Source organism: Psammomys obesus, unplaced genomic scaffold (genome assembly GCF_907164565.1).
Source record: "Psammomys obesus unplaced genomic scaffold, mPsaObe1.curated_primary_1811, whole genome shotgun sequence".
NCBI lineage: Eukaryota > Metazoa > Chordata > Mammalia > Rodentia > Muridae > Psammomys > Psammomys obesus.
In genome coordinates, this window is record NW_026596085.1 from 515,882 (window position 1) to 531,536 (window position 15,655).

Here is a 15,655-nt window from a genome sequence, read left to right on the forward strand (position 1 = left end):
CCAACTCAACCCAAGCCAACCCAACTCAACCCAAGCCAACCCAACTCAACCCAACCCAACCCAAGCCAACCCAACTCAACTCAAGCCAACCCAACCCAACCCAAGCCAGCCCTCAAGCCTGCTCCAGCCTTAAACACTCCCTGGACACCTCTCAGACCATTCCTTAGGAAAAAAGCCAGCTTCATCATTTGGCCTATAAACTGTAAAACTTCCAATATATCAAAGTTTGATCCGGCTTTGAATATTTGAATTTTTGAGCTGCCCCAACCGCACTGCCACAGGCCCTATCCGTACTTTCCACTGGTGTCCGCCCTTCTGTTTTTCCAGAGAATATAACTACGTAGGTATCAAGCCAAACCTTACCCACGATGCAGAATCAGTGAAAATCAAATAAAGATGTAATACAATGGCGATACCTTCATTTTGGCCAGCTCTGGGCTGGAGGGCCTGAGCCACTGTCTGCTGTTAGTTCTCATTTTACCTTTAAGCAACCAAGTCTCCAGAAGGGCAATGGCCAACTGATCAAACAGGGAAGATGTTAAAACCAACCGAAAGGAAAGGACTGGGTTTTCAGAGGGGAATGCTTGGAAAGATAATTTATAGGCTGGTCTGGAGGTGTAGCCCGGGGGAGAGCTTTGGCCTAGTATGTAAAAGGCCCCGGCTGGATCCCAGCGCCACCTCCAAGTGCCCCGCCACAGACAGAAAAGGAAGGAGAGTTGTAGCTTAGGAAAAGCTGAGTCTCTTAGGGACAAAGCATCTTCCTTTTAAATAAAAGGGCAGAGACAGATGAGGCAACCTCAAACACATTCAAACTGACTTTTGAAATTTTCTTTTCTTTTCCATTTCCTTCCACCAGGGTGTAGAGCGGGAGAGGGAACCAGGGGCCATGGGCATGGCAAAGTCCTCTACATATCCAAGACCCGTCTTTTGGATTTTTATCTGTACAGTCAACAGCTGCCCGAAAGTCCTTGTACAGATCACTCGGACTGTTTCACCCCCGACTTCCCACTTCCCTCCCCACATGCACCATGCTAATCCACGGGCTGCCGTCTCCATGCTGTTAGAGGCACTGAGGTGTTAGAAGGACAGATGGACATGCTGCCTCCAGGGCTCACACCAGCTGCAGAGGCACTGAAGACGTTAAAGAGCTGGGCAGGGTTAGGGCTACGGAGGTATAATAATTTAAAACTTTAAAAAGAGCTTAGAATTTAAAGAAATGTGGAGATGCTCTGTCCAAAGAGGGAGCCGCTACTGCGCCCGTGGAAAACTGACTCTCTGAAGCTATTAACTGATACTCCCGTAGCCTGACAACCGATTCCATTTAAATTTATCTTCTGCTTCCCTTCTCTTTCCTTCCTCCCCCACACCTGTGTTCCCGCCCCAACCTCCCACGTCGCCCTCCTCATTCCTTCCCAGTCCAGTCCCTTCTGACCCGCTGGGTCCAGTTCCTGGCTCTTTAAGCACTCGTGGCTTGCTGGCCTGGCACAGCCTCCTCCCCAGCAGCATGCCACGATCATTCCTCTTTGGGGGCAAAAATCACGTCCCATCCTCATAGAGGGGCAAAGAATTATTCAAGAATAAATACTTTAGAAGCAGCCAGGTCTTTAAATTCCAAGCTGCTTTCCTAGTGGGGGAGGGGGGAGGGGAGGAATAAGATGGCAGAGCAGCAGCGACTTCAAACCGGCTCAGACTGGGTCACCCCCCGCTGGGGGCAACTGGTCATTTTCATTCCATCCTGCGGTCAGTCAAAGCGGGTGAGTACGGGGAGAGGCATAGGGCAGCCGGGTCTGCCCCGACGGGGGGAAAGAGAAAAGGGTGAAATAAACGGAGCCTGGAAGAGGGAGAGCGGGAAACAGGGGAGGAAGCCGTGAGTAAGGAAAAGGCAAGGGCCGGGGGCGGGAGAGGGGGAGGGGAGGCGGGCTGGGGCGGAGGCTGCCATGCCTAGCCTGGGCCACCGCGCCCTTCCTTACGCTGTCCGTGGCTGCCTTATCTATTTTCACCTCAGGCAGGAGCCGCCCGACGTGCGAGCCGGGCCCGAGGAGCGACACCACGCCGTTGCAGTCCACCGTGCTGTTGCGCTTGACGCTGCGCCGCAGGCTGGGGAAGAGGCGCGACGAGCGGCTGCACTGGCTGTAGCCGCTGTAGCCGCTGTAGCTGCTGCGCCGCTCGCGCGCCCGGATGGGCAGGAACAGCGAGTCGCGCCGGCCCTCGCTCTCCTCCACCGTGCTGTGCTCGTCGTCCGCGAACTCGTTCTCCGAGCCGGGGTCCCGGAACCGGCCCGGGCCCCGGAAGCTGAAGATGCTGCTTTTGCTGTTGTGCCGGGAGAGGAAGGGCGAGCCGGGGATGCTGAGCAGCGACTGAGAGAGGATGGGGGAGGGGAGAGAGAAGGGGGAGGCGTGAGACAGCAGCACCCCGGCCCTGCCCTCGCACCCCCGCAGCCCTGATCCCGCCGCGAAGCGCCACTCTTCACTCAGCGGCCATGTGACGGCCCCTCCACTTTAAGGCCGACGCCTTTTAAAACCGCAAGTTTGAGGAGTTGGGATTAATATATTTCCCAGTTTAGTTAGTTGTAAATTAAATAATTCCCAGCACTGACATTTTGAAGTAAGACTCTTTACCAAGTTTTTCATTTTTTTAAAATCTTTCAGTGCATATTCCATTGTACATTTCCTCCAAAACGTTTTGAAAGTGCGTTTTTAAGCTTAAATGCATTCTATTGATCAGCACTGAATACTTCTCTGCAAAAGAAAAAGAGCGGCCCTAAAATGTAAAACTTTCCTCCATGACCACGAGTCCCTAAGACATTTTCAAATCCCCTCGGATTCAGTTTTTATTGTAATTTTTATGAATGTAATTCATCAAGCTACCTGCTTACAGTGTATATTTGACAAGCGATCACCTTAAAAGCAGTCATTAAAGGGCACCTCTCAGTGAGATGGCTGCGGGTCCATCTGTGCCGCCCAGCTTGCTGACAGGGTGACCGGAGCCGAGGCTCACCCACTCCTAGTGATGGATTAAGTGTAGGAAAGCCTTATTCGTGTAAATATTATCTTGGAAAGAACTGTGTTACAATGCCGTTCAAGTCTTTGAGCGCCTTCCAAGTTACATGTCGGAAACCACATTGCAAACCACCAGTCAATGTCTTCTAAGGCCCTGCCAGCTGACGAATTCACCCTCCTTTCATTTTGTTGCGCTTTGAGTGCTGTGAACTTGCAAGCGCAGCCCCTTTCCCAGCTGCTGAGGGTCTCGGGGAGGGCCGCCAGCACCCCTCAGGACACGCTAAGCCAGCTTTGGCTAACAGAACGGTAATGGGGACAAGCAAAACCATGCTGTGATCACCGCTGTTGGCACTTTAAAGTAAAAGGATTTTTATCACTGTGGGCGCTTTAAATACACTGTAGCAGAGTCTGAAGACTGCAGATTTACCTCCTTCAGTTTATGGGAGTCTGCAACTTGATCTAATGGACAAAGGTAGCTCTCCCGTGAACCTTTGGCTCTAACTGTTCTACAGACTCACGAGGAGGAGGTGAACCCAGGAAGTTCACGGTGCAGTCTAGGTTCCTGTATTAAAGAGAACTTTGCAGGCACCCTTACTTTTGATTGCCCTGTCATCCACACCCTTAAGGAGCCTCACAGGATGACCTGGGGTGAGTGGGGAGAGCAGCGAAGGGGGGTGGGGAGGAGCCGAGGGGAGCGGTGGGCGCAGGGCTCCATCTCAGCCACAGCTGTGTAGGTTAAAGATCGGGCCATTCCTGGTTCTCCGCTCAAGCGTGTCTAGTTTCCATCTCTCTGTGGTGCACAGAGCCCCAGTCCCCGGAGTTCACACTCGCTTTCCAGGAACTCTGGTTCAGTGCACGCACGCCCTTCACTTGCCATTATAAAGGTGCACACGTGGTCAGCTCTGTACTTCCTTCTTCCAGTTGTGGCCTGGGAGGGGCCCAGGGCCTGTCTGCCCTGCCCTCGTCTTACACGTATGCTTGGCCCCTCACTGGATCACTGATTCTTTCCCCGGAAGAGCACAAAACCGACGGGCTTATGTAAGACAGATGAACACTAGGCAATTTTATGGCGATCGACACTCTCACAGCACCAAAGAATATGATAATTTCTTCTGGACGTTCATTGTTGTCGCATTTTACAATAGTGATCTGTTCGTGAACAGCTAGAAAAGACAGAAACTCGTCCTTCCCCAGTTTGCCTGGGAGATGATGTCTTACAACAGAGCGAGAAGAGCTGGCCGTGCTGTCACCCCAGAACTCAGGCAGGAGAGGCACACAACTCTGAGACCAGGCCAGGCCGTTACATCAAGATCCCATTTCCACAATAACGACAAAGAGGCCGCACATGGCTGTGGAGGTGGTACGTAGATGCCGGGTACTCGGCCCTGGAGCGGCTTGGGGCAGGGGAATACTAGCTTGTGGAGAGGAAATAGCTAGGGATGGTAGCTTTGGATTGGTTGAGTTACACATGAAAGGCACATGCAAAAGCAAATATGGGGGTGAGAGAAATTTAATAAACTGTGCAGTGGCACACACACACACAAATCTGAGGGCCTTACCAGAAAGACAGATGGACAGAACAGAACAGGAGCGCTTTTGGTATGCTCCCACAAGTCGCCCCAGACGGGGGACCTGAGCCTCCTCCAGCGCTGGCCGAATTCACTTTGCCTTCTTCATTGCTACCACGCTCCTTTCCAGCCATGCAAACCTCTTCCTTCCCACCGGACATTCTGTCTGCTTCCTCCTGTCCACTTCCTCAGAACCTGCACAGCACTTACCCCTCTCTCCAGGCACAACAGCCCTTTACAGATGCTGGTCAACCTCCTTGGGCCATCTTCAAGGTCCTTAAGGGCCGAACCTCATTTTTTATCTCTTTGTATCTGCTGGGCTGCTTTGTATACCACAGATATAATTAGCCAAGTGGCTTATATTCTGATTGCGCACCGCAAACTGGCCGTGCTCACATGTCCTGGCTCCCCCCGACTGGATCATGTTTCACTGATATTTTATTTACTTGACAATTTAATTGAATTTTATTTAATAAAATAGCCATTGTGTCTCAGGGCTATAGCTCTACTAATTTCTGAGACCCTAATCAACTTTAGGAAACGGGTAGGTTTTTACTTTTTATCTTCAAAATTCCTGTTAGCCAACCAGGTGCTGCTGGCCCTTCTCAGAGGGTCACATCATCGCTACTTAAGAAATGTGACCTTCCGTAGGTCTTCCTTGGAAGGATAGCTCTGAGGCACTCTGGACTTAAGGGATGGACCTGACGTCCTCCACACACAAATCCGTGGACACCCGCTGGCTTGTGGCCACGGGCTGCGGGAACTGTGATGGCAGGTGCTTTTAACTGCTCTATTTCATTTTCCCTCACACTTTCCTTTCCAGCAGCACAGGGATTCTTAATGTGTGATCTGAGAACATCTCTGTCCAACCAATCTGCCTCCCAACTGGGTCAAAACTACTTGATGACAATACTGAAGCGACAGCTACTTTATTCCTGCTTTCTCACAAGCATCTAAGGGCTACTGTGGGCTGACAGCTCTGCTAGATTTGAAGACTTCTAACTTTATGTCAACAGTTGGAAGCTCTCTATAGCCCAGGAAACCAAAGCTTGGCAAAGAATAAGGCACGAGGCCATCATTCATGGTTTAAGACTGTGGTACAAAACAGCAAAGGATTTTTAGCATACCACCATGTGGAAGTCTAAAATGCATACATAACTAAGCATCTTTAAATTTTCTTAAACATAGTTTAAAATAAGATAGACTAAAGTGCTTTTTTAAAGGGTGTGTGGGGTCCTCACTTGCAGATTCACTTTTGTGTGTGTCTGCTGCTAGGCACATGCATGCAGTCTGTGGGATCAGTTGGTGTTGGTTCCAGGAGTCAAACTCAGGTGGTCAGGCTTGGTGGTCCTCTATCCTCTGGGTCTTCTCACTGACCCCTCAATCATTTTCAAAGATGTAAAGGTGTTCTAAGATCACAAAGATCTGAGAACTTCCACAACAAAACAAAAACAGCTCAAACTGTCACGAGCCCTGAAAATCCAGACAAGCCGGGCACGGCAGTTGTATGCGCCTTTTAAATCCCAGCACTCAGGAAGAGCTCTGAGTTTGAGGCCACCGTGGTCTACAGGAGTTCCAGGACAGCCAGGGCTTCACAGAGAAACCCTGTCTTGGGGAGGGGGGAATGAAATGAAGAAACAGACACATATCTAAACTGTGCTGTGGAAAACTGAACATTCCTAAACCTCAGATATGTATGACAGAGGAAGGCTGGCTAGGGGCACAGTGCAGTCAAAGAAACTGCAAGGAAGCCCAGGACGAAGAACCACGCGTTGCATGGTGTCTGAGTCTAAGCCAGGCTTGGCAGTCAGCCATGGCTGCTAGCAATCTATAGGGTTTTTTTTTCCCCCAAATGGAGAAATTTGAGGACATGAACACTTTCATGCAAAGCAGGACATCTTAGAACCCAGTTCTATTTTCTGAGCGAGGCAGCAATCACCGCAACTCCGCAACAGCCTAGAGATTAATCAGAGAGTGTTCAATAGCCGAGCCTAGGAGCAGGGAGGTTTGCATGATGGAGCGCGGTGATAGGATGGACAGGGAGAGAGCTACAACAAAGCCGCAATCACAGCCCTGGATGAGCAGGATGGGAGAAGGGTGATGTGAGAAGGGTGATGTAGAGCCAGGCCTCTACAAGTCCTGCCTCCACTTGGCTCTCGGTGTCTGAGGATAGACACGCATGTAAAGCTGGCTTTAGGCCTCCAGTGGAAGAGAGGACATGGCAGAAATAAACAAGTCGGTAGAATACACATACGGCCAAAAGCAACACGCAGCACGATGCAAGGCTGGAATGGGGACTTGTGCTTCGGGAGGGAGGGGACCGGGGCACAACTCCTCGCAGACGTGAAGAACACCTGCATGTGGCCATTTACAGATGGGCAGCTCCTAGGGCATGCCGCGCACCGCAGAAACCCAGTGTCACATGTGAGGGGAATCTGCTGGCTCATTCTGGGTGAAGGACTGGGTGCCTGGTGGGGTCCAGTGACTGAGCTGAAAGATGGGCTGTGTCCACACTGCACAGGTAGAGAACCGGGACCTTGTTAGAGACAGAATTACTCTCACAAGGGAGATTCCCTCTCTTTCTTTTTAACTAAACGATTCTGAACTGCCAATGTCTTATTTAATGCCCAACTCAACCTCTTATTCCCTTTGATAAGATTTTATGTTTCCTATGATGTGGAGAAATTAGGATGGCCAGGCAGCATCTTCCTGTCTGTCCTTTCCTGCTAACGACTACATCCAGTTCCCCTTTGCTGTGATCCATTTCTGATCTTCTGTTTTCCACTCTCAAACCTGGCTTTGCCTGCAGGCATTAAAAATGTTTTACCCACACTACTCTTTGTGTTTATTTATTTTGAAATTTTGTTAGTTATTTTACATGAACAGGTGTTTTGCCTGTATTATGTCTGTGTGCTATGTGCATGCCTGGCACCCATGGAGGCCAGAAGAGGCACTGGATCCTTTGGAACTGGAGTTCCAGATGGTTGTGGGCTGCTGTGTGGGAGACTGGAGTCAACCTGGGTCCTCTGCAAGGGCAGCCAGTGATCTGAATCACTGAGACATGCCTGCAGGTACCTGCGTTCTTTTCTTTTGAGGCAGGGTCTCTCTTTGTAGCCCTGGCTGACCTGGAACTTGCTCTGTAAACCGGGCTGTGCTCAAATTCAGAGATCCACCTGCCTCTGCCTCCTGGGTGCTGGGATTAAAGGTGTGTCCCACCCAGCCTGAGAAAGCCTTGTTTTCTTGAAACAGGGTCTGGCTTTGTGGGTTGGCCTGGGATTTGGGATCCCCTCACTCTAGCCACCAGAGTATTGGGATTACCAACACGTGGCACCATATCAGGTTTCACACACGCTCAGATGAGCTGTCCTAAAGACTTCGCCAACAGCTATCACAACAGTCACACACAGTTCTTATTGCACAACAGCTATTGTTAGCAGCAATGACACAATTCTTATGGAGCAGCTTGGCACTGAGAGGAGAGAAATCCCTTCTGGTGTTTTGACCACCCTGGGGCTGCCTCGCTGACACCGAGGGGGTCAGGGTTGAAGGAGAGAGTTTGCAAGCACTGCTAAGGCCTCCATGGAGGGAGGAAGGACAGGTGTGGGATGAGCCTGGGAGCTGCAAGGCCACGTGGACGAAGAAATCAGGATTCTTTAGGCTTATCCGAGACAACGCAAGGAGTTTACCTGATTCATGATGGAAAATTTCCTCCCTATCCGGTTGTCTGGCAGCCGGAAGCCCTTCCTTCTCATCCCATCTTCCGACTCTGACTTAAACACCTTCTCAGGGTCTCCTTTCTCCTCCCCTTCAGACAGTTCCTTCTGCTTCCTCTTCTTCCGGCGGTTCCGCCGTTCCTTCGCGCTCTTGGAACTGAGCTTCGAAAGTTCAGATGAGCTCCGTGGAGAGCCGACGCCATCTTCCCCCTCTTCTTCAATGGCATCTTCAGAGACAGTGCCTGCTGAGGTGGCCATGGCTGCAGCCTAGGAAAGGGCCACAGCGACAGGCCCGGTCAGGAGCATTATCTGGGGCCAGCCATGTCAGCCACTGACAGACAGGGACATGGAGGAGCCTGCCCACATCAGCCACATCCCATATATACACATAGGTGTGTGTATGCTGTGTGTGTGTACAGATGTCAGAGGGACAACTTTTATGAAGTCGGAACGGTGTTTGCATTCCACATTTGCATGAGTTCTAGGGATCAAACTCGGGTCACCAGGCCCATGTGGCAAGCTTTTTTTTTTTTTTTTAATCCACTGAGCCATCTCACTGTGTCTCTCACCTCCTTAAATGTGTGTGTGTGTGTATGCACACGTACATGCATGCTCTTATGGGCATGTGTGTGTGGCTGAGGCCAGAGGTCACCCTAGGATTCCACCCACCTTGCTTTTGGGACAGGATCTCTCTCTAGCCTGGGACTCATCATGTAGGCTAGGCTGGCTTGCCAGGATCCCCCGGTCTCTGCATTTTCAGGGCTAGGGCTGCAATGTGAGCCGCTGGGCATGGCTTTTCACGTGACCTCTGGGGATAAACTCAGATCCTCACGTGTGTGTGGTTTGTTGTGTGGTTTGCTGAATTCTCTCCCTTGCCCTGTATTTCCTTTTAAATTAGAAATAATACTCTCTGGCCATAGCAACCCCGTTAAGGGTATCCTAATGGTTTCCTAACCAAAAAGTGGCCATGTTTGGGGGTGCCGTCCAGTGGGGAGCCCTAATCCTCGGGATACACGAAGCTCTGTGTTCAATTCCCAGCACTGAATCAATAAGCAACCAAACTACTGCTCAACTTTTTCTGCCCAGTCATCACAGAAGTTGAACATTGAGCTGAGAAATTCAATAAAAGAGCAGTTGCTATGGCAATCAGCTGGAGCCGTGGCCACTGGAATCATGAAGAAGGCCCGTTGCACAGAACCACTCTCCTACCTGCGCCTCTTCCTGTTGCTTCTTGAGCTGCTCCAGCATAGCTTTGAACTCGGCTTCTTTCTGCTCTGCCTCTTCCAGCGTTGCCTGGTTCTGCTCTTCGTAAGCCATGGCCACCACAGCCAAGATCAAGTTCACCAAATAGAAAGAACCCACGAAGATGACCAAGACAAAGAAGATCATGTATGTTTTCCCAGCTGCTCGTAAGGTCTGAAAGACAAAGGCCATCTTCTCAGTTATCTCCATCAAATGGACCCGGATGGAAACGCGGTGCGGGCTCAGTTCCTCGGCAGGGACCACAGTCAGCCGAGAAGGCCAGAGCACCCTTGCATGGTGCCTTATACCCATCCCATTTCCTAGCAGTTGGTCAGTTGGTCAGTCTATCCATCTATCTACTATCTATCTGTCTGTCTGTCTGTCTATCTATCTATCTATCTATCTATCTATCTATCTATCTATCTTAGACAAGGTCTCAAAATGTAGCCATGGCTAGTATGGAACTTGGTATATAAATCAGACTGGATTCAAACTCCCAGCGATCCTCCTGCCCCTGTGTCTGGGTGCCAGTATAACCACAGACTTGGCTCCTCTTAATTCTTTCAGTTAGCAAGTACTTAATGGAATTTAGTGTCTGTTATTCTAAACAGTAAGAACTGACTTGAGAATTGGAAATAGAAGCTTCTCTTAAAGAGGCTCCTTTTTTGCAAGCACAGACTGACTTTTTATGCTCTCACCAGAGAGAAACAATGGCTTGTCACAGGATTTTAAAAAATTATTTATTTATTTTCATCTTTATGTGCATTGGTGTTTGCCTGCATGTATGTCTGGTGACAGTGTTAGATCTTGGAGTTACAGACAGCTGTGAACCACTATGGGGGTGCTAGGAATGAACCAGGTCCTCTGGAAGAGCCATCTCTCCAGCCCCCACTGTCACAGGATTTCTAAGGTTATGGATCAGCAGCACCCATTCCCTCATTATGAAATTACGAGACACCAGATGTCATCAGTGTGGCCTGACAAGATGGGGACCACATTCCCGAACAAGTCCAAACGTATCATAGCTCTGGAAATGCTGTTCAGCCATACTTCAGGGTCCTATGAATAGAAACCCCCTCATTTTAATACCGAGGAAGGTGCCCTGCACGAATGCTCGTTTGCTATGTCCTAAACAAGCTCACTAACCCTGAAACTCTGCCCTGCAGAAGGTAGACCGCAGCTCCCCAGGCCAGCCCGAGACCATCAGGGTGGACGCTTCTACAGCTGGCCATGACTACACATTCAAGATACAGGGCTGAGAGCTGTCCGAGTCCAGCCATCCTGCTGAACGTGGGGCGTGCCATTCCCAGATCCCACTTTCTGTCCTCACTGTGAGTGTGGCACACAGGAAGTCCCCAACTCACCGCCCCCTCACGTGGACTGAAGAAGAGGTATTGCTCACCAGCTGGTATAGGTTCTCCCAGTAGTCCTGGGTCATAAGGCGAAACAGAGCCAGGAAGGCCCAGCTGAAGGTGTCGAAGCTCGTGTAGCCGTAGTTGGGGTTCCTTCCTGCTTTCATACACTGGTACCCCTCTGGGCATTGCCTGGAGAAAGAAAGCGGCTTAAACTGGGAGGGAGACACAGATCAGCAAAGCAGCGTCACCTAAGAGCTGCAAGTCCCTCGGTTCTATGCCTGGTGGCACACACACATGAACGCGTACATGCACTGCATGTGCGCACACAGCCACATGTGCATGCATGCCGTGAGAGAGAAAGAGAGTTTAGGACTTCCCAAAATAACCCCCGTCATGACCTTAGACACAACACATTACACAGACACATCTACTCCAAGCCCCTGGAGATAGAAACGGGTAGGTTCAGAGCCAGGACAACAACAAAACTGAAAAAAATAAGAAAAATAAGTGAAAGAAAGAAATAAAGATGGGGGAGGAAGGAAGGAAGGAAAAAGAAAGAGAAAGAGAGAGAGAGAGAGAGAGAAGAAAGAGGAAGAAAATAACAGCTAGCCATCATCTGGGGAAGGCCTAGAGTCCCAGCAACCTGGTGTAGTCAAGAACTCGGGTGCCGAGAACCGTGCACACCTAAGTTCTGGGAGCTCAGTGGGTGGATGCCAAGGTCTTATACTTTAGGAATAAGCCAGGTGGTTTTAGGTGTGCCCGGTGTAAGCGCTGGTGCCTATTCCTATCACAGATCCGTATCAATGCACAGTCCGTCAAGTTAGTAATTGAATATTTAATTAATTCAAATCAGCAACATTATCTTGACAGTGACAGATACTGGGAAGTTAGGTTCTTAGTTGTCTGTCCTTTTAACACTTGGATTTCAGCCACATCGATTACGTAATTTCACCCAATGTTGGAATTATCAGATGTCTGTTTTAATACAATTTCTAGTGTCTACTTCAATACAGCATTTAACCTGATTACTATTTGGGGTAATAGAGCAGCAGATCTTGGGGACCAATGGGCTGGGTGAAACATCAGCACCCACAGAGCTTATAAAATACTCTCATGGGTAGGAGGTAAGAGGTCCCGCAGGAACCCCGTGGGGAAGAGAGCATAACTTATTAAAGCTACGTCGTGGATGAGGAGGCGGAGACTTGAGTAGGTTGGATGGAAGCGGCAGAAACAGAACCCGAATCTTAGGGTAGCGCCCTCCTTTCCCCCATGATGTCCGAGCTACTGCACTTTGGGTCGCCCTTGGACGATAAACTCACCAAGACAGAGTCCTTGCTCCATATTACACTGAGTGTGTTGACTTAGGGTCAGAGGGCACACGGGAGGCGGGGGCTACGTACTAGCCCTTCGCTTTTTGCACCTGTGATTTTAGTCTGAGATGATTGGTGGTGAACGTCAGCTGTGGATGGTCAAACATGCAACAGGAAGAGAATCCAGTCACCGACAGATCAGACCCACATGTGGGGCCCGGTATGTGAGCACAGAGAAAGCAAGAACCTTGCCCGTCTAGTCCAACTGATGACCGGCGCGGTGAGGAAGGAGGACAGCAGATGAGCTGCTTACCCAGCATCGGAGCTGTTCCCACAGAGCAAGGGCTCCAGCATGCCCGGAACCGTGTAAAAGTTCGCTGGAAAAGTCGGGAGAGGCAGGAAGTGAACAGGCAGATCTCAGTGAATGAGAGAATAAGGTTACACAGCCCCTACCTTGCCGGCAGAAGCAGCTATTGATTTTAGCTCACATAAACCTTCCCCAACAGCGGAAAACTGACGAGCATTCTTCCCATTAATGATCTCCTGTACACGTCGGAAGCTGAGAGCTACCCTAAAGCCCTTGAGGTGATGCTGTGCTCACTAGCGCTTGACCCCCAGGGGTTCAGCCATGCAGGCCAGGCTCTACTGCTTGAATCAAGGGGTCTCAAGCTGTCATTCTCACACTGTGGCCCTTGAGCGCATTCGATACCTCACGCTGTGGTGGCCCTGGCCATAAACTCATTTTGTTCTTCCTTCATAACTGCCATCTTCCTGTTATAAGCCATGATGTGAGACTCTGATCTGCAGGGTATCTGATACTCGCCCCCCAGGGCGAGCGCCACAGGCTGGAAAATGTTGGTCTGTGATAAGTTTCTGAGCTCTTTGTCCTTTTACACAACTGTGCCCTTTTATCCTTGTAATATTTTTATCAAGACGTTCTAAAACTCCTCACCAGCCATTAGTTAGCACGTCCTGCTTTCAACCCGAAGGCCCTGTCCCTGAGATCTCCTTTGCAATGCTTTCTTGTGGCTATGTAATTGATTTTATTTCTCTCGAGTGATTAGTGGCGATTTTTTTGTTGTTAATAGAAACACCATTGCACCAAATTCTCCTTAAGGCAAGACCCTGGTGGTTGGTTCCTCAAATGAAGTTATTAAAACTCCTTAACTGTGATACAGCCAAACGGTGTTTCAGAGATCATCCGATTCCCTGGACAAGATCTATTACAAAGATCCCGACTACAAGATCTGTTCAGTGCTAGCACTGAAGAGCTTCCATAAGCTTTGTCTACACTGAATGCTTAACTGTTTCAGGTAAACCAGCAAAGGGAAGCATTTTATGGAGATTCTAGGCATGAATTTTAGAGCAGAAGTTTAGGGGTGCATGCAAAAATTTATAATTGTTCACTTGGCTTTCAGCAGCTCAGGCTTAGTCAGGCATCGTGGTGCACACCAGCACTTGGGAGGCAGAGTTCAAGGCTAGCCTGGTCTGCATTGTGAGTTCAAGGACAGACAGAGCTATGCAGACGAATCCTATCAAAAAATAAAATCAAGTAAGACAAAAACAATACCGAAGGGCTGAGAGCTTCGGCACAGCCCTGCGCTGGAGATAAGGGAATGGCTTCCCGGGTGACATCTGGCCGTGCTGTGCCACTCTGGCCGGACCATTTTGGTCGCTCAAGAGTGGGGTCTGCCAAGCTTGGGCGGAGCTTTCCGCTTGCCCAGAGGGACCTACTTTGGTTGTTGATGTACTCTTCCCAATCGAAGCCTCTGGTGCCGTTCTCGAGATAGCTCTCGTTGAAGTTGATGGGCCACACCACACACTTGTTCCGGAGGTTCCCCATGAACAGCTGCAGGCCGATCAGGGCGAAAACACTCAGGCAGAACACAGTCAGGATCATCACGTCCGACAGCTTCTTCACGGACTGGATGAGGGCGCCCACGATTGTCTTCAGCCCTGAAGAGAGAGCCCCAGAACCAGTGTCAGTGCGCAGGCCTCCCCACGTTCCCCAGCCCCCCCTCAGTCCTAGCTCCTACTCTTCCCGAGTGGCCCCCTTGAAATACGGTCTCGGCATCTCAGAACACAGAATAACAAGGAGTAGGCAGAAGCGGCCGTCTCTAAGTCAGTCAGTAACCCTTTTCGGAACAGCCAGGAAGAGCTGCTTCCGCCAGCATGTGGCTCTGTTTCCCCAGCGACTCACATATGCTGCTCCCTCCTCCTGGATGCTCCACTCTGTCCCCTGCCCTCTCCGCCCTTCTGCTCCTTCCCCTCCTGGTGTTGGTGACAGCACTGTCCCAGGAAGCTCTCCCCTTCCTGATCCTCCTCCCTCTCTTCCCATTGCTGCTGCCTTAGCAGAGCCTTCTGTTTCCCCTGTAGCATTTCTCATGGCTATAATTCATTTTTTGTCTGTCTTGTCTGCAGCCTATAACATCAAAATCACAATAAATATTTGTTGAGTAAACAAATAAAACATGATCAGGGCTCAAGGAGGCTTCCAAGTTGAAAGGGACCCACTGGATGGTCTAGAAGCCACAAGAAGCAGGAGTTTCTGAAGAGCTGTGGAAATGCCAACGCGCTGGAAAGACTGCTATCACACAGTCTTTCCAGTCGCCTTTCCATGTAACCTATGCCCTGCTTGCTCCCCTCACCTTCCCATGCTGTAACCCATCAATTCATGGAAGATTTTGTTTTATAGTTTTGAGGATGGTTCTGGGAATTGACTTCAAAGCTTCATGCATGCTGGCCAACACTCTCCCAAGGAGTTAGGTTTTACCAGTTCCCATCTGAGGTTTAAAGTGCAAGTCAGTGGGTTCAAATTTAAACCCATTGCATAGGGAGCGACGGGAAGAGAGATAAAACGTAACTGTAGGGTTATGCTGCTGGAGCCAAGAGTCTGTGGGTGGCAGTCCTCGGCATGCTCATCAGCAGGCCGTCACAGGACATGGCCACAAAACTCCAGCTCCCCTGCAGGGTACAGATGAGCAGGAAGAGCCGCTGAGCCTTGACACACAGGCCTCAGGGAGAAGCTCAGCCTCGACCAACTTCTGGTATTCCAGGGAAGGCCAACGTGGACGTGGCTGCCACGGCCTCATGGAAGTCACTCAGCCTGACAAGTTGTGCTACTTATATGCATCATGCTAAAACAAATGCTCTAGGATCTGGGTATGTCTACCTTTAAAAGAACAACTGTAACGAGGCTGCGGCAGATGCCAGAGCATTAGCCCAGCACAGGCAAGGCCCTGGCACCGCCACAAGTGAAAAAGTAACCAGAGGCGATCACGGCTGCCAGGCTGCCGTGAAGGTTGAGCAGGTTTCCTACGGCAAACTGAAGAGAAGCTGGTGCGCAGTGAATACGATCAGTCACGGTCTGAGACCCAGTTTATTCGTCTATGAAGATCTGCAGAACTGATCTCACTGAACTGTCAGGACATTTAAGTAAAATAATATTAAAAAAAACCATCTAATGCA

At 50.0% G+C, this 15,655-nt stretch overlaps 1 protein-coding gene across 2 annotated transcripts in view; it reads right to left on the minus strand.

Moving 5' to 3' along the window:
• Scn8a (sodium voltage-gated channel alpha subunit 8) overlaps positions 1–15,655 on the minus strand; it is a 97,578-nt gene that overhangs the window by 50,291 nt on the left and 31,632 nt on the right. For both annotated transcript variants that reach the window (XM_055626838.1, XM_055626837.1), the window contains exons 6-11: positions 13,922–14,143; positions 12,501–12,564; positions 10,925–11,066; positions 9,490–9,696; positions 8,254–8,547; positions 2,001–2,357 (exon numbers count right to left, since the gene is read on the minus strand). In XM_055626838.1, the coding sequence (XP_055482813.1) occupies positions 2,001–2,357; positions 8,254–8,547; positions 9,490–9,696; positions 10,925–11,066; positions 12,501–12,564; positions 13,922–14,143 (1,286 nt within the window). The remainder of the gene's footprint in view (positions 1–2,000; positions 2,358–8,253; positions 8,548–9,489; positions 9,697–10,924; positions 11,067–12,500; positions 12,565–13,921; positions 14,144–15,655) is intronic.